This window comes from Malurus melanocephalus, unplaced genomic scaffold, assembly GCF_030028575.1.
Source record: "Malurus melanocephalus ecotype Western Australia unplaced genomic scaffold, MMel_1.1 scaffold_533, whole genome shotgun sequence".
Classification (NCBI taxonomy): Eukaryota; Metazoa; Chordata; class Aves; order Passeriformes; family Maluridae; genus Malurus; species Malurus melanocephalus.
This window is the reverse complement of record NW_026623765.1, coordinates 285,576-303,921: the sequence shown is the minus strand read 5'-3', so window position 1 is coordinate 303,921 and position 18,346 is coordinate 285,576. Positions and strand designations below refer to the sequence as shown.

Here is an 18,346-nt window from a genome sequence, read left to right as displayed (position 1 = left end):
ACAGGGGCAGGTCAGGATGTGAAAGGTGAAGATCAGGGTCTGCACAGTCTTAGTCTGCACCAGAGCTTTAGTGCTGGCCTTTCCACACGCAAATTCCCCCAGGGTTTATGGTCCTGTGCGGAATGCAAAAATGATAAATAAAATATGATAGAAATTGAAATGAATATAAGTAAGACAAAATAACGATTCTGTATGATTTAACACAAATCACTGCCTAAGAGATCCAAGGAAAAGGTTTCCACATATCATGTGCAGGGAGATGCTACMAAAGCAGCTTGATCTGCTTCAGGAGGACTGTTAGTTCAGAGGCTGGAGCTTGAACAAGGCTCCTGTCTCTTTGGTAAAGCAACAAGCTACTGGGTGCCAGACGAGAGCTAAAAGCTTCTTTAGCCTATCTACGAGTGAGGAAGCAGCAARGAGAAAGCACAGATTGTCAGGCTGAGACTGCCATGCACAGGATCTGACTTGTCCCAGAGGAGGCAGGCTCAAGGGACAGAGTGGTCATGGCATGAGCATATAATGACCTGAGAGTTTTSCACTCTTTAAACCCTCTCCATGGTCACCTTTAAATTTCCTTTCTCCCACTGTATGATCAGGAGTGCAGCATCAGGAAAAGGAGCCTGGGAGGCAGCAGTGCTGCTCTGTCTCAGCATCCACAGAGGMAGTGATCCCTGAGGAGGGCAGGAGTAGAGCGCAGGGACAAAGGGACGTGTCCCTGCCTCTGCACATATTTGATAAATTGCAGACCCTGTGCTTGCCTCTGTACTGCCATCACACACATATCCAGAGAGCTACAAGGGTGCCACAGGGAGGAGCATGTTAAGACTCTGAAGGTGGTTCCAAGATGCTGGGGATATGGCAAACCAATACTTTGTCCATAAGTMACATTTTGCATCTGTAGATGGAAAACCAGTCTTGCTGTCAGCATGAGCATTGRGGGGACACTGGCAATGTTTCAGCAGCCAGCTGAGTTGATCCAGCTGAGATTATCTGGAGACTTCCCTGTCCTGTCACACTGCAGAGAAAGTAGAGGCTTCTCTGCCTCTATTTTTGCTTTTGCTTTTGCTCTGCTCCTTGCCTCCTTCAGCCCTGCCATACACAAACAACTGGGGGGAGTTTCGGGTGTTACTAATTTTAATCAAGTGGTTTTAAGAATGTTTTGCCTCTCCAGAGCTATGATAACATATAGTAATAGAGGCATTTGGCAGGAGCAGTAAAGCAAATTGCTCCCACCCTCCCTTAGCATGCGGTAAGCTGTCCCAGCAGGCACGTGACTGAAAGTGTGAACACGGCCCAGAGCTGGGGAGCTGGGAATGCCTGTGTGAAACACGCAGCTCCGTGTCCAGCACAGAAGAGAAGAGAAGAGAAGAGAAGAGAGAGCCTCTGCTCTCCCACGCCCTCTGGGCCCATCATCTCTGCCAGCTCGTGCACTTCTCTGGAGCTGCTTATTTCGGGGATGATGGGGAATCTTCCGTCACTGCGGATGCACATCCTTGCGCCAYGGTTTACTCTAAGCCTTAATTTTCTTTGCTTTTGAGGGCTTGCATCAGACTTTCAGGCACTGTTGTACAGAGACATTTGTGTTTATCTGCCTACCTAGTAAGGGACAGGCGAGCAATTTTTATGCTTTAAATGCCTCTCATATCTCCCCCAAGGGCATTTGGTTATCTCGTTCCTTGGCAGTAAGGTACAGTTGTAGTGGGTGTAAGTTACAGCTTCCTCCTACTCTATCTGCAAAGCAATCTGGAGCCCAGCTGAGTTCATGGTGCAATGAGCAGTGATTTACCTTAGAACAAATACCATCAGGACTTCACACTGCTGCCTTTTCCCCCTTGTTTTAAATTRAACAAGTTCCTGATGATTTCCTGTACCAGGAACACCTGTTTCAGGTGCAGCCAGCCCTGTTCAGTTGGTGCTACTGATGGATTAGAGGGGTGTAACATACAGGCCTGGCATTTGCCACTCCAGGTGACAGTAGGGRTGACACCAGAGTAGTCTGTGCCCCACACTGGAGCTGAGGAGAAGAAAATGGTGTCCTGTCTAGGAAGGTTTGGGGGACATCACTGAGGTTATTTATTGGGAATCAGACTGAAATAAGACTTGTTCTAGTTTTTTCTTGCTTGTTACTCAGCATGTGAGTCTTGTCCTTTTAACCAAAGTCTGGAGGAAGTAGCTGAATGCTTTACTGGCATCTGACCGGATACTATCATGATTGTAGGCTGGAGTTACAGCTCTTCAAGGCACTTGTTTTTGGTGCTAAAGATGTCCTGACAGACTACTTGGCATCAGTACATTCTCAGCAGTGAATTATTCACATGTGAATGAGCAGTGACAAAATTTGGTGCTTCTTCTAYACCAAGAGTTCCTAGTGCTGCCCTTCTGTTTGCTTCCAGGCTGGAGCTTCCCTCTGCACAAAGGCAACTCCATCCCCTGGAGCTGGCTACCCAGTTAGTCAAATATGAGCCAAGCARGATAGCTGTGCCTTGCTTTTAATACAATATTAAGCTCAGAGGGAGCTTTGAGCTTCCCTCTAGCTCTGCCAGGAGGCTCTGTCCTGAGATGCACTGCCAAAACATAAGAGTTTGGTGTTATGACTCCTTTTGGAAAGGTATCTTGAGATTTACTGCAGAAAATTTTCTGGGTTATGGACAATATCAAAACAGCCTATTTTGCAACACTGAAGAAACTCCCAAGAAAATTTAGATTTTTCGCTGTGTGTCACTGTCTTCATTCAGCTGGAGTGGATTGTTTATATGAAAGACAAACCCCACCTCCAGGTAAGATATAGAAACAAGCATTGGTAGCAGTGTAACTCCCTTGCCTTCTCTACCTGAGTGAGAACTACACAGCATAAACCTGTGGAAAATAATGCCAACAATCATGTGTCATTCCTTTGATTTATAGTTCCCCTAATATGGGAAATGTTCTCCAAATGCACCAACTCCACAAACAATTTGTGGAAGCCATGAAGTCTTGGTACATACCATGAGAGGCAATGTGTGGTCAGTCCAAGTTGTGCAACATTACCAGTGAAGTCATGGGAGAGAGAGAGCCTTGCTGCCAGTGGGCATGTATCAAACTGGTCAAGTGCAATTGAGGGGCTTCTGACAGGATATTTATAAATTGCTGATATCCTGTTTATGTGAACCATGTAAACAATCGAAGGCCATTGCCCAAAGGCCCCAATRTTACTCAGATCTGCGTAAAAGGCACTTCCAACATGTGCAATGCACTCGGCAGCTGTGATGCTGTGACACGGCAATCAAAGCTGCCCCACTGTAATTAAACACTGTGCGCAGTGATGCGCAGCGTTGCATAAGGTGCYGTGGGAGACAGTGGGACAAGGCTTGCAGAGAGCCCTCTGCTTTAGTTTAGTTAACCTGTGCGCCCTTTAAAGTGGCTGGTTTGGAAAGATGGGTAATTAGCTTTGTGTACAGTAGCTCTTCCTGGAAGTCTCTCTCGGGGTTCACAAGGGGAAAGTTACAGGAAAAAAACAGGGGCAAGGGTTGAGTAGGCAGGATGGAGACAGTAGAGCAGAGCCGTGTTCTGCACAGGCTCTCAGTCTGGCATGTTCCACCTGAGMCAGGCTGTCTCCTGTGCTGGCTTAATGGGCTTCTGGCTGCTGTCAGGCTGCYTGTGCTGGGTTTGGGCAGGGTAGCTTAATCTGGGTGTGGAGCTGGAACGTGAGTCTGTGATGCTTGAGGGGGTGACCTCGGCTGCAGGCACGCTGCAAGTCAGGGGCCAAAAGTGGCTCATGCTGGGCATCTGAAGTGCAGCCTCACAAAAAAGGAGTTCTCAGGGATATCTGTTGAAAGTCCTGTAGAGGAACTGCTGTTGTTTGAAAGTTTAACAAGGTTCAGAGACTGAACTTGCATTTGGCAGCCTTGGCTGAAGTCATCCTTATGCGTAGCCCTTTATTTCCTATATKCAGGACAAAGACCCTGGCTGCAGGAGGATCGATCAAGAGCTGCCAGCAATAGCTTAATGCTGTTCTTAATTTAATAGCATCACTGATGTAATTGAACCCAGCCCTGGCCTTTGTCCTGTCCCACTTGATTTACACGCATGCGCTCCCAGTGCCATAAAGGAAATCTCCTGCCTCTCTTAAATAACACTAAGCTGCAGGAATGAGGGCGAGGGGGTGGATGTGCAGATACCACATGGAGGAGTTATCTGTGGAAGTGTCACGGTCAGCCCACTGGCTGCTGCCRCCTTCCCCCCACAACACCCAGCTGCAGCTCCTTGTCTTGTCCCATCTCCTGTTTGCACCTCAAATGACCAGCCCCTCTGTTCCCATGGGTGGAGCAATGAGGATGAGCTCCCTGGGGCCTGCGCCTTTGGGCAAACCCACAACTCCTTGCTGAGAGAGCAGAGAAACGTGCAAGCACTCAACAACTTTTATTTTGTTCTTTAGAGTGGGAGGAATCCAGGCTTTAGTCTTGAGATGGTTGAGGAACAGCCAGCTCTGACCAGAGAACTGGAGTCTGTCTCCTTTCCTGGTAGCTAACAGCAGCCTGCCCTGCATAAATGGGAGGAGAAACCAGCACCACAGGCAGATGGTTTCCATCCGTGCAGGAGCTCTGCCTGCCCTTCTCAGCCCCAAAGAGGCCTGCAGTCCTGCCCTGTGACTCCTGCTCTGTACTCAGTCTGTGGCTAAGCTGGCTAATCCATTTCTTCCATGYGTGACCTAGGAACGGTGTCCAGGGAGACTTGGATACCTGAGGTGATGTTCAGACCAGTGGTGGGAGGAGAAGGTGACTAGAAGATGATTTCACATAGTCTTGGTCATTCCCAAACCAAACCCAGAGGTTTCCACATACCATGTGACTCACGGGCTCTCAAGACTTGGTGGTACTGAATTCACTGGAGATCAAAGAACACGGAGTTTTATAGCAGGTTGGGCCCAGTCAGGGAAAACACCGAATGGAAATGTTGTTAGGTGTTGCAAACCCAAAGTATTCCCAATCGGCTCCTTTCCCTTCTACCTGCATCTGCTTGCAGACAGAGAGCATGATATCCAGCCTGGCTCCCAGCTGAGGTGAGCTGGAGGGAATRCCATGGATTATTTTGCTGGAGTTGTGGGAGAGCTTCAATGGGGACCAGAGTGTCCTAGTTTGAAATATGACTGCAGCGGTGAATTGGGCACCTTTATTTACAGGCTCCCTGGGGCAGACTGTCTCATCACCACTGCAAGACAACAGCCAGTACAATAAAGGCCTGATCCTCATAGCTTTTTTTTTTTTTTTTTTTGGTCACTTTAGTAATAGTAATGATTAACAGCAATTATCCAAACAGTAGTGGGAGTGTCCCATAATGCTGGTGGATGGGGGAATTCCACTAAGCGCATCTGCTCCAATGCTTAGCGCCAGTTACCAGGCCAAACAAATACACCGGGGACCGTGGCTCTTTCCTAGATTTGGTTTCTGGAACATGTGCTGGCTAAGCTGGTTTCAGGTGAATTGCTGTTTACTCCATCATCCCTAATGACACATTCCTTCTGTGCAGGGTGCCCCAGCTGCCCGTGTGCACGGCTGGCGTGCAGGTGACAGTCACAGCGTGTCGCAGCCAAAACACGGAGTCTGCGGGTGGCTGAAGTGCCGGTGTTGGAGCAGGGCCTGGAGCACAGGTGAGTCACAGCTCAGTGCACCTCTGGATTCAGTAGGCCAAGCACAGGCAGGGAAACAGCCTGCTAGGCAGCCTTTCCTCTGCCCACATACTCTTGAGATACATGAGCAGAATAGTTATCAGGGGCCAAAATATACTTGTCAAAGGGATTGAAACCAATGTAGCCGAGGCCTGCAGTAGCCAAGATTCCCAGATGGAGCAGTGGACAGTCAGGGGCTCTGCTGGTAGTGTGTGTGCAGCACATACTGCTCAGGCTTTAGTGCAGGCCTTAGAAGCTGGCCCTGTGCTTCAACAGGTCTGTGCTTCTCAGTGACAGTGTCCTCCTCTTGTCTTGCCCATGCTCCCACCAATGGGAGGTACAGCAGATGGATGGAAGGTTGTGCTGGAGARCCCACAGCCAGGAGGGACTGCTGTGCACAAAACCTGAGAGCAGCTGGTGAGTCACACTGTGCCCCATCGCAGTGGCTTTGCTGTCACTTCACTGTCCTGAGGTGGAAGTCACTCTCTGGGCAGGGCTGTTACATGGGTGGGCTGGAGGAACATGCTGCCRTGTAGAAATTTCAGTTCTATTGGCCAGTGATCAGGGGCCTAAATTATACACCATGTGTGCACACAGTGACTTGTCAGAGAAGGCAGTCTTCCTCTTTACATATGCTCTGTCTCTTCGGTGGTTAATCCTTATCCCTTGGAGATCGAGAAGTTCTGTGCAAGAGATGACTTTATAAAGTCAAAAGAGATGCTGATGGACAGAACAACACACAGGAATGATGGATAAGGGGCTGTTGTTCTCACAGCTTCGTTACAATCTACTGCATGTTGTGGGGAAATCCCTTTTGCTTCAAGCTTTGTCCTTCTATTCTTTTATTCTATGTAATTATTCTAAACAATTCACTCAAAGCAAGAAGAAACAATTACTAGATCTGTGGTAGTGATATGGGGGGGCTCAGCTTGATACCATTCTCAGCAAGGGCAGAGGTTTGTTTAGCTGCAAATAAAGAGAGAAGCCATGGAAAGACTCCGCAAATGAGAAAGGGTTCAAACCCCTTGGAGGCTTAGAAATCACTCAGCATAGAACACTGGGCTGTAATTAGGAAAGGGAAATCACCAGCTGAACATTACAGAGTTCTTGCTGTCCATGAGATGTGTTGAACAGTTCAGGATTTGCCTAGGGGAGAGTAATGGAAAGGTCACACAAGCCAGGAGAATGAAATSTAAAAAACTTCCCTTTAGGAAGAAATGCAGCGTGAACTGGCTGACCTGTCTCCCTTTTCAACACCATCTTCTGAGACGGATGGGAATTAACTGCTTGTGTTTTTTTTCTTTATTTTTTTAATTGCTGGTCAAGGCTGACCCAAGAAGTTGGCAAAGAAATCGGTGAATTTAGGGAATTGTTTTTTTCTTTTAATAGCAGCACATCTGTGCTGTCCAGTAACTYTGACCTCTTTGTAAAACTTTGCTGTGTTTACAGGAAGAGGCATTGGTCACTCTCARCCCTGGGCGCAGAATTTGAGCTCTCATAGTTTATAGGAGAGACTGGATGTTTAAGAACACTTGACCTAAATAATCTTTCACATTCATGGCAAATTTGAAGCTGACCTTTAAATGGAGCGATTTGGCTCAAGGTTTTTCTTTCCTCCATTTCCTCCAGACGGTCACATCTACGTATTTCAGTTAAAAATACCTTCCCTTCTTATGGCATTTGTGTTCCCATCAGTTGCAAGATTTTTAGCATTTAAGATTTTTGTAAAATCATAGAATGATTTATGTTGGAAAGGCCCTTCAAAATCATTSACTCCAACCATTCCCCCACAATTGCAAAGCCCACCACTGAACTGTGACCCCAGTGCCACATATGCATGTCTTTTCTATCCCCTTAGGAACTGAATATTAATCCTGTGTAATTCAGATGAAAATGATATCAAGAGTGACGTACACTCCAATTGATGTCTGACCTTCTGAGAGTATTTCTTGAGGAAATWCTGTTCTCATGCTGTTCAATGAAAGCTTGCTATATGTGTGTGTAAGGGTCTGCTTACACATGCTGGCATGTGCACTCWTGCTGTTTGAAAAGGGCTGGTTGGTTTTGCAAAGAATTTATGAAATTGTGGCTTTTTGTTACTTTGTGCATGTGCACAACGATGCTGAGTGAATCAGTGCAAGACTAGGAAAAAAAACTTTTCAGAAATGCTTTCTAACAATAAAAAATGTTGATTTTGCAAATTGGTCTTGTTTTCAAAAGACAAAACCAATGCAGATCCAGCCCCACAGCAGCAATGCATAAAACTGGGTACAAGTCCTACAGAAGGCAGCAAAACGAAGTGGTAYAGACAGACATGGTTTTAGTTATGTAAAAACACACAGATAAAGTGGCAGTTCATTGCTGTGAACATGTTTACTCTTCTACAGCAAGTCTCCATAAGGAAAATAGACATGACAGAAAAATATACATTCAAGCTGTGGTTTTTTCCTCTCTAAATCAAAAAAGTCATTTTATTCATAGAATGTGCTGTGTGTGATCAGTGATAGACACACTGACAAAGATCAGTCCATACCCTTGCAATAATCACTGCTGTGAATCTGCTGCTCTGTTCCAAAGGGGGGATGAATGCCTGAGACATTGGAAGGGGCTAAAGCACCGACTTGAGCCTGTGTACTTTGGAGAGAGAAGTTTCTTTGAAGGTGGTTATTAAGGCATTGTGAAGTAGTAAAAGCAAGCAAGCCTTTTGCACAAGTTCTTGAGGCATTTCCTAATATTCTTGTTACACTTAGTCCAAGCATTCAGGGGGCTGCTCAGTGGTGAGTGCCAAGGGGCACCAGTCCATGGGTGCCTTGCCTGGGCGTGCCGGCTCACGCCGCTGAAATYGGGGCCAGCAGCAAAGGTGCACCCGTGATGCTCTGTTGCCCAACCTGCGCTGCCTCTCGGCATTGCACAGACATGTCACTCCTCCTGGGACCTGTGGGATGCAATGAGCCTGCCTTCCAATGACCCCATTGATGCAGCGAGGCCTCCTGGAGAACTGGCTTTGAGGTGTGTGCCAGCCTTATCCCGAGCGGCATCCTCCGTGTGGAGGAGGGCATGGTGAAAGCCGCACGCAGGGATGCCGGATGCCAAATCAGGTGTGTGAAACAAAGCGCATTGCAGAAAGGTGAAACAAAGATGTGTCCGTGATACTTGTTTTCCACATATTCACAGCTGAAAGAGGAAATTCCAATGAATTGCTCCCATTGTGTCAGCGTTACCTGGTATCTGGATACCGGTACAAGACTATAATTAAATGTTGCCTTTCTGAGAATAAATGGTGTAGCAATTTAAGGATAAAAATTATATATATATAAAGTGGAATTATGAAGTGGAGGTTCCATGGTGATGCTGCTTTTTAAGGCATCTCTAAGCCCACGCACAGAAACACGTTGCTAATCATTGCAGTTCCTTCCTTTACTCATTATGATCCCTGAAAGAGCAGACAATAAAATCCTTAATAAGGGGAATCAACACAAATTAAAGAAGCAACGAAAAGTCATGTGGCATCGAAAAAGATACCATCTCCATGACAGGACTCTAATGCTAGAGGGGAAAAATAAAGAGAACTTAGAAAAAACATTCTAGCTCTATCATGTCCCACTTGCTATGAAGGACATCCTTTTAAATGCTACTTTTCACACTGCTTTACTACATTTATCTTGCCAACTCTCATACCATTTAGGTAATTAGTAAGTGGTGCTGACACACAATTCTGTAGCCACATGCTGCCTTTTTTCACTTCCTTTTTTCACTTTGGCATCTCCATGCCACTGTAGACCTAAAAAATTGCTCCCAGAATAAGGATGATTATGATTTGTAAGTACCAGATCTACTGCAGCCCCCTGAATGAATGTGTCTGTTACTTAGTACTGCATTCTAAACATGGTGTTGTGTTTTATGGTATTCTGCAGTATCTTCTACAATTACCTCTCTTGTATCAATAACTGCTTATAAAATTGAGAAACTAGGGACCCTTGAGTCACCAGCTGTTACRGGGCAGCTCAGTGGCAATACTCGGGTTCCTTTCACTGTGAGATAAGCTTATCAGTGCCACAATAAAGTAGGTATCAATGTGCCTTCTTGAAGAGCAAGGCAGGGGAAGATAACTTTTCCTTTAAAAGGAAAAGGTAACCACCATTGTTGAGCAGCTTCTTGAGGTGAAACACACTYCATATTTCAGGCAAATGTGTGCATTAGGGATTTGGGGAGAGGGATCCYTCACTCCTCCCATGGTGGGATGTAAGTGAGGTCTTGCCTACTATGGGCTTGGACAGGATGCTTGAAGGGAATTTTTTTTAAGTAGCTGTAATTGGTTGGCTGCTCTTTCAAGGATCTTATAACTGAAAGATCTGTTGCTTCCAGGAACTGCCTGTGCTACTGGGCTGTGATGAGGCCGAGGGCCAGCGAGGAACTTGGCATACCTAAGCACCCCTAAGCTCAAGACCATTGCAGCCAGCCCRGGTGCCAGGTGAGGTGCTGGCATTCCTGGTGCCTGTGCTGTAAMTTAACAGACCATTTCTGCCACTAGCTGCGGCACTCCCTGGCGAGTGTGTGCTGAGGGTCACTTCAGAAATGCCAGCAGATGGGAGATTAGAGCAGCAAGTTTCCCGCAGCCCACCCTGGGGTGTTTTCCAAGCCTTGGTTTAGGTTCTCCCCGGGGGCTGTCCCTGCCCGGGGGCTGTCCCTGCCCGGGGCATCGGCGGGCGGCAGAGCCGGGGGCGGCGGCGCGGCCCGTCCTGTGCCGATGCCGGGGGCGGTGGGGCAATGCAGCGCGGAGCCGGGGCCGGGGCCGGGGCCGGGSAGKGCCGCTGCCCCTCGGCGGGGCGGGCCGGCTGGCACGGCTCGGGGCCCCGCCTCTCCCCGGGCACATAAAAAAGCGGGCGGCCCTCGGGCCGGCTCCACACCGCTCCGCTGCTGCTCCCTCCCTCGGCTSTCTTCCTGCCGCCTCTGCTCCCCGGTGACCGAGGGCGATGGACGCCGGCTGTCTGCGGGCCCGCAGCCTGCTGCTCTTCCTCGGTAAGCGGCGAGGGGCTGCCCGCGGCCAGGGGCTGGGAYGGCATCGGGTGCTGGGGCAGGGGCATTCTTTGGCTGCTGGGAAATCTGGGTCAAAGCATAAAGTTCAGCTTACCTTCAGATGAAGCTGATGTGTTTCTCGCCGACATGAGGTCCCAGGCGGTGACAGGTATAGCCAGGTGGATTGTACGAGCTGTGGAGTGGAGCACACACCACACTCTGCGGTGTGCTGTTACAGGATGTTTTTTGCTTGTGTGATGCCCAGGTGGGTCCTGTGAGTGGGGGAAGATGAACATCCTTTCCCTTCTCCCCAGCTCTGCTCCCAGAGTCTGTTCTCTTTCACCTTGACCTGTCCTGTTTGTAGCCTGGTCCTCTCCCTTCACCCAGGCCATACTCTGGGTGAGCTCAGTGGGTGAATCCTCATAGCAGCAAAGACTTCCTTATGGTAACAAAACAGGTTGTGGCCTCCCTCTGCTTGACACTTCTCCACCTCCTCACCGAGAGCGTGTTACTCTCCTGTATGACATAAGCTCCCTGAAAGTCCCAAGAGAACACGTGTGTCCTTAGAGCATCGAGAGTCCTGGGGCCTGGGTGTGCTGTGATGCCAGAGCTGATCCTTGTCACACACCTCCACGGGGCTTCCAGTGACAGGTGGTGACTGCTGAGAGCTGACCCTGTTGGGCAACTTGAGCTGTGTGGGCAGCAAAGTTCTGAGAGCTGGCACACTCACACCTTGCTCTAATGACAGTGCATAWTCTCACACTCATGATGGTGGGCTCCAGGTTGTAGTTGATGGAGAAACTCCATTCCCAAGACTTCTCTTTTGGGACAGATGTTTTCCTCACCTGCTAAGACCACTGCAGTGTGAGTTTGTGTATTTTATCTTAGCCACGTATTTTCATCACAGCTGATGGATCGGCTGCTGCACAGCATCTCACTTGCCAGGACAGCAGGCTAAACACCTTGCAGTCTRTGAGTCAGCCATGCTTTGCACAAAACTGGCTCTGGAAAAAACTGGTATGTCTTCATGGATCTGTATATGAATTTATTTGTTTCCGGGGCAGGCACRACATCTAATAGTAAGGGATGGATTAGTCATAGCTAGGTGGCATCATAACAAGTGCTATGAGCACTTTACTGCCTTCCCCTCCCAGGGCAGGAGTGTAAGCAGAACTTGGTGCTTCTGGGAAGACTGTCACTGGTGTTATGCCAGACTGCAGGAGGTTCCCTGCTGAATGACTGAAGCCTTACTGAAGTAGCAGTCCTTGCCAGGTTCATGTCCTGGCTGTCGTGGGCTTGGAAACTGCACAGCAGAAAGGCACTGGTGGGAGACACTGCTGTGCCAAGCACGTGCTGATGTGGTGCTGATGGAGACAAGCCCAGGCCTTGACTTCTCTGGGAGTCACTGCTGAGCCTTGGCACTGATCTCCTTGTGCTCACTGTCATGGCCACACCGTGGGGCAGGCATTGGACCTCCAGACTCGCTGGGCAGTTCCAGCAACTGCTGAGCTCATGTTTTCCTGTGTCACATTTGCCTGGCTGTCAGCAGATGGGCTCAGCATAAAGRTCCTGAGTCTGAAGATGGGAAAAGTGTTAGTGGCTGATGTATCTGGCTGGAAGTAGTAATGGATTTTGGCTTTTGTGGCATAGGGCCCTCAGCCCCCATGCAAGGGGTGCACAGCAGAGTGATTGAGGCACAGGGGCAGCACGTGAGTAAGATCACTGGTGTGTAGATCTCCAGAGGGGTGGAAGCACTACTGGAATCATTGGGTGCACATAATGCACAATTATCTCTGTGTAAGGGTAATCCTGGCACAATAGTGGAGATGATTGTGTGGGCCTGTAGCAATTTTGGAGCATCGATCTTCTCATGACAGACTGGTGTTTCCAGGGCTGCCTTAGAGCAGCTGTGGCCTGATTCTGGACATGCCTGACTGTGAGTGTTCAGTTCTGGAATTGAACAGTGGTAGTAGGGATGTTCACAAAGCCARTGGGACAGACTGGCTAACTTCCATGTTCCCTGCCCAGTTTACAGAAAAAAGGCCTTTGACAGTCAAGATATGCATGCCCTGCATGTCCAAAGCCAAGTGAAAGGGGTGCACCGTGATCTGTCTTTGCAGTTACAATGGGCTGACATCCTTCAGGTGTGTGTCACTTGGGCACCTCTGCTTTGGAAGTGCAACCCATGCCAAGGGTACAGGTGCTACTGCTGTGGCAGAGAGACCACAGAGATGCCAAATGGGAGGTAGCATCCTTCGGGTGAATAAGACTGGCAAKCTCAGTGACAGACAAAGCCAACTCAAATAAGGATTGAGCTCTCAGAAACTTGACATTCCCCTAGTGCAAGTCCTCCAAAGAGTAGCCCTCAGTTTAGTGTATCCTGCATGTGCATCCCAAGCAGTCATCCTGCCAGTGTAAAGGACAGCTGGCTYTCAGTGGACAAACTGATGATCAGCCTTGCAGGTCACCTCTGATGGAGGCTGCAGGAAGCCAAGGCAGCTGGTCACTGGCCCTCACTTTCATGCCTCGTGGAAGGCCAAGTACACAACAGCATTATTGCTGTTCCAGTAAGTGCTGTCAGTGTTAGCCTCGCAGGAATACCCATGGTGCCAGATGGCATTATGTGTTCATGCAGTGGTGTAGGAATACTACATACAACACGCACATTCCTGCAAGACACACAGGAAAATCCACCACCTCATTACTGTTATCTTGTAACCTGTGTTTGCTTAATGAACAGCGAAGGAATAAAAATATAACCTCTCCCAGGTCCTGTGTTTGGTATACATCATCGGATAAATATCCCGGGAAAGGCTCTCCTTYGCCATTGCTGTGTGCGGATCCCTTATCCTCCCAATGATGTCAGACAGGAAATATGTGCATGGGGGAAAGGGCAAAAYAGAGCAGTGCAGAGCAGGAAGAACTTTGCCCAAAAGCAGCAAATACTGCTGGGTGTCAGCAAATACCCACACCTGCATTTCCGGCCCTGAATGCCTTCAATCAGGTGGAGGAAGCACGGGCACATGGCTGGCATTGGGAAAGCCCTCTTCCATTGGAGGACAGGGCTATTTTTAATTTGTCCCTCATAGATGTCTGATTTGTGGTCTTTAACTGGAAAGCAGTGCTTCCTTCTKGAGCCAAGAGGAGAGCTGAGCTGTCTCTTCCGTGGACCTGCGTTGGAGTTTGCTCCAATGCAAAAGCTGCATTCCGGTAACTCAGACTGGGAACTTCAGCTTAAAAAGCAGCTGCTCGGGTTATACTTGGGTCAAGGAAGTGTACAAACTGTGACAGAAATGTGTAGGCTACAGAGATCTTCAGCTGGCTTAATCCATCTTTTAACAAGTGGGTATCTGAGATACCTCAGGCATGTTTAGCCCCGGCTTTTGTTGGTTTCTGTCCTCATTCTGAGACACAGTGTATCCTTAGTGAGACACTGCTGTCCTGTGCACAGCTCCTCCCTGCCAAGGGAGCAGCTTCCTCCATGGAGCACTCCTGAAATGTCCCCCTAGTTCCTGGGAAGAACTGACTCTGTCAATCTTTTCCCAGCATCTTTTGGGACCCCAGATCCCTGGGCTGCCACTGCCTGACAGCTGATGGTCTCTTCTTTCACTCACTTGAACTCTCTGTTTTGACAACTCACACTGGCCTTCCAGAAGTGTCAAAACTGCTGCTGCTGAGGAAATCTACAGTAAGCATAGCACTGCTTAAAGAAAAATCCCACCCTGAAAGTAAACTTGCATGTCCTGCCCCACTGGAGGGAAAGGCAGGTCCTGCTTAGTCATGCTGGCAGGCACAGCAGTCTCCAGCTGGTACAGGTGCCAGCATCATGGATCTGCTACTTTGGCTCTRARGAACCTAGTCTTTGTTCTTTCTTCYAGAGCTTGSTGAAAATCTGGCTTATTAGCTTTGCAAGGAATSCAGTGTAGAGGGAGGTAAGAAGGAGGAATAATGCTTTTTAAAATGCAAACACGGGAAAAAACCCTGTCCGTCTTAGATATTCCCTCTGGTTTTGTTCCATAGTTGGAATGGAGGATAAAGGAAGCCTGCTAATCACCCAGAAATAGATGAGCTGCCGGAAATCCATAAATTACCACTACTAGATTGAACTCTGAGATGTAATGAAACTTTCTAATAACTGGAGTTGAATTAGAGTGATCAGGAAATTATGGAGGCACACTCCCTCCATTAGACATGCATGACCTGACAAGTTAATAGAGGCAAACAGCCCAAAGACACAAATTACAGACTTCCGTGGAATGGGGCTGATGACTAAGCAGTTCATGAGCAGGTTAATTTGTGACCACAGCAGGARTATTAGCCAGGTGGATTTCATGGYCACACATTCACTATWCCTCATGGGCTAGCCATGAGGCTMCAGRYACCTGTGCTGGCTTTCRAATCCCTTTTGGAAAAGTTCATTTARCTAGTGGGACACCTGAAAGCTGTGCCTATTTCTTCTGGTGTTCTTCTAAGTAACATGGCCCAAGGTCCATAAAGTGATCAGTAACCTGTCCAAGCCCGTGGGCGCATGAGGAGGGTTTTGTATCTCATGTTTGCAGCTTTGCAAGAGGCCTTTTAGCCAAGGAACTGCCCAAAGAGTGGGTGTTAGTGCAGGAACTGTCCATCCCTTCAGCTGACTTCAGCAATGAGAGGGCTGAGGAAGCTCTTTGCTGCTAAAGGGCAGCTTTTRTGTTAAGCCTGCCTTGAGCAGTTTGTGGGCTCTGAAGCCAGCGGTGGGTGCTGAGCRTGGCTCAGCACTGACCTGGTGTCCTGAGTCACCAACTGCACTGACTTGCAGATTCCTGGGGAATTCTCTTCCTGTGGTCTGTTGTGAGTCAAGGGCATCTTGATTTTCATCAGCAAAAGGACTCCTCCTATGATAAATGCTGGACTGTCATGCCTAATTGTGGAAGCCTGGCTATTTCCCTTGCACAGGTACCATGCCAGACCAGTCAGAAACCTAACATAATCATCAAATGGCCTAATTCCTGCCTCTCCCCCGTAATCTCTCCAAGCTTCTTCCTGCCCAGTTTCACTCAGAGTGTGGGTGAGAGGTGGTCACAGACACCAGCTTTCTGTTTAATCTCCRTTCTGCATTTTAAGTTTGTATTCCAAAGATGTTTCTTTGGGCTGCCATGTATAATGTAGGCAGCAGATCAWTCAGACCTGTATTTTTTTCAACCCCAGGTCATGATAAGCTTCTATTCTTCTTGTATTAATGAGTACAGCATCTTTGCTCAAAATACATCTAGTTTTGACTATTGTTTTCATTCTCTTACAGGTTACCTATTGCAAGCAGTCCTGRGCACAACAGTGATCCCATTATGTGGGCCTGGTGAAATGGAGAACTGCACAACAGCACTCAGTAAGTACTACACAGCTCTTTGTACATAACAAATCTTTGTTCCTATCTTCCTTGGGCTGGCAGKCTCACTGAGRTGTCCAGTGAGAARAAATTTWWWWWAAAAAATYATTTTTCTCTGAGCAACACTGCCCCATCCTGARGTGCTAATGAAATATCCTTGCAGTCCAGACAGAGAACAGCCCRCGTGTGGCCCAAGTTGGAATAACGAGATGCAAGCCTGAAATGAAGGACTACTGCTTCCATGGGCAGTGTGTGTACATCGTGGACTTGGATGAGCACTACTGCAGGTATGGACAGCCCCACTCATCCTGCACATGTCCCTTTGAAGGGAAGTTGGATCTCACTGCCATTGACACTTAGCTGTAACACCAATCCAGCCGAGTATTAAATGCTCACAAGAGCGTGAAGCAGAGCACTGTGTCTATAATGCTCAGCTGCATTTAAGTAAGTGTTAAGCACACATGCTGCCTGCAGTGAAATCTCTGTCAGAGTCTCAGACACTTGAAATTAGTGACCAACTAATTAGTGACAACTTAGACTTGGGACATTCATTCTGATGTGCTTCCCTGTCCATCTGTATTTGTCATAGTGTGAGATCTCTCCTTTGTTCCAGCCCCCCAAATATAGACCCTGCTGACATTTTTAAGGGTGTTGCTCATTTACCTGAACAATTTGCAACCGTCTCTAGGACTGTGTGGGCTTGATCTACAAGCTACATCTGTTCAAACATCTTGTCCCTGAGCGAACTGCAGGCCAGCAGCACGGGGTGCTCTGTGGGCTGCTGAGGTGTAACCCCACAGGCATGTCTCTGATTGTGTTCTGTCACCCTCAGGTGTGACGTGGGCTTCTCGGGAGTGCGGTGTGTGCACTCGGAGCTGGTGCGGCAGCCCCTCAGCAAGGAGTACGTGGCACTGACCGTCATCGTGGTGCTGCTCTTTGTCGCCGCCATCTCTCTGGCCAGCTATTACATCTGCAGGAGGTGAGCCTCGCGTTCCTGGTGCTCGGGAGGGAGAGCAGCTGCAGTGCAGGCACCCTGTGAGTGCCTCCAGGAGCCTGGAACACCTCACTCACAGCCAGTCAATGSCAGAGCTGCTCCCCTGCGCTGGAGCTGTTCAGGACAGGCAGTGTGCTGCCAGTGCCATGGCCCCCACTGCAGGGCAGGCAGCAGCACCCCCAGGGGCTCTTCACCCTCTGCAGAGCACTCTGGAGGATGGTGCGTGYCTGGCTTAGATGGTGTGTTGAGATCAGAGACAGCAAGGAGGGAACAGGAAAATTGTGGTTCTTTCATTGGTAATGCCGTTCCCTCAATCATCAGGGACTGCAGAGCAGCTGGATTACTGCTAGCTMATTTGTTGGTCTGGTGTGTTATCAYGGTGAGTGTGTGATATCATGGGCATTGCCTTATCAGTTTATCATGGGGGACAGTACTCTGCTCCGTGAACAGACCCACAAGCAGCAGGAATCATTGTCTGGCCTAAAAACTAATGGTAAGCAGCTCAGAGAGCCAAGGAGGTGGAACAACTCCAGAGGGGAGCTCAGCTTCCCAGATGTGGTAGCTAGGTGRTAACCAGCAGGATTTCTCAAAGACAAGCCTAGTACCAGCAGGAAGACTTAAGTGCAGAAATGGAGTTGTCAGTGAAGAGAGGACAAAGGAGACTGCATTCAAGTGATGTCAGACCTGGAAAGGAGCACAGACACAGCCCAGCWGCTAGGGACTTAAAACACATGTGAGGAGCTCATAGAGCTTTTTATTGCTTCCTTCCTTTATCCCCCAGTCCCTGTCACTCCCCAAAAGCAACTGGCCTTCCAGAACTCACATTTCTCTCTTCTATTCCAGGTACCGAAACAAGAGGAGACAAACAAATGCCAGTGAATACAAGGAAGTTGGTGCCCTATAGGAGAAGCTGTGGCTTYCTGCAGTTCATCTGGATGGACTCAGTGGCTTCCCATCTATTTAAACGTTATTTTTATTAATAATATTTACAATATTTATAACCTTTTAAAAATTTCAATTGTTTGGTGATTCACTCAGCATAGGTCAAGCATTTTATTTTCAGTTCAGTGTTTTATTTTTTTATTGAATAATATTTCCTAAAGGGAACCCCACTGCAGCGGTTCTTTGGGATAGAGATATATTTTTATAAAAACTCATCTTCTTGCTCTGGAGAGAAGAATTTTATATTTATTCTTGTGAATATGCACAAAGCAACTGTATTCCTTGAAATAAAAGTTCTAGACAAAGTCCAAATGTCTGCTGACTCCAGAGAGTGGTGGTGAATGAAGCTACCTGCAGCTGGCAGCCTGTCACAAGGGATGTTCCC

At 48.1% G+C, this 18,346-nt stretch overlaps 1 protein-coding gene across 2 annotated transcripts; it reads left to right on the top strand.

Moving 5' to 3' along the window:
- The first annotated feature begins 5,980 nt into the window (after window positions 1-5,980).
- EREG (epiregulin) lies at window positions 5,981-18,266 on the top strand. 2 transcript variants are annotated; one of them, XM_057381820.1, is made up of 5 exons: window positions 5,981-6,061; window positions 15,942-16,025; window positions 16,189-16,312; window positions 16,858-17,004; window positions 17,863-18,266. In XM_057381820.1, exons 1-5 carry the CDS (start codon window positions 5,995-5,997, stop codon window positions 17,921-17,923), a joined length of 483 nt encoding a protein of 160 aa, XP_057237803.1. In that variant the 5' UTR covers window positions 5,981-5,994; the 3' UTR covers window positions 17,924-18,266. The 2 variants fall into 2 exon arrangements, with proteins under 2 accessions (XP_057237803.1, XP_057237804.1); XM_057381821.1 differs by lacking the exon at window positions 5,981-6,061 and adding an exon at window positions 10,550-10,663.
- Window positions 18,267-18,346: the final 80 nt, after the last annotated feature.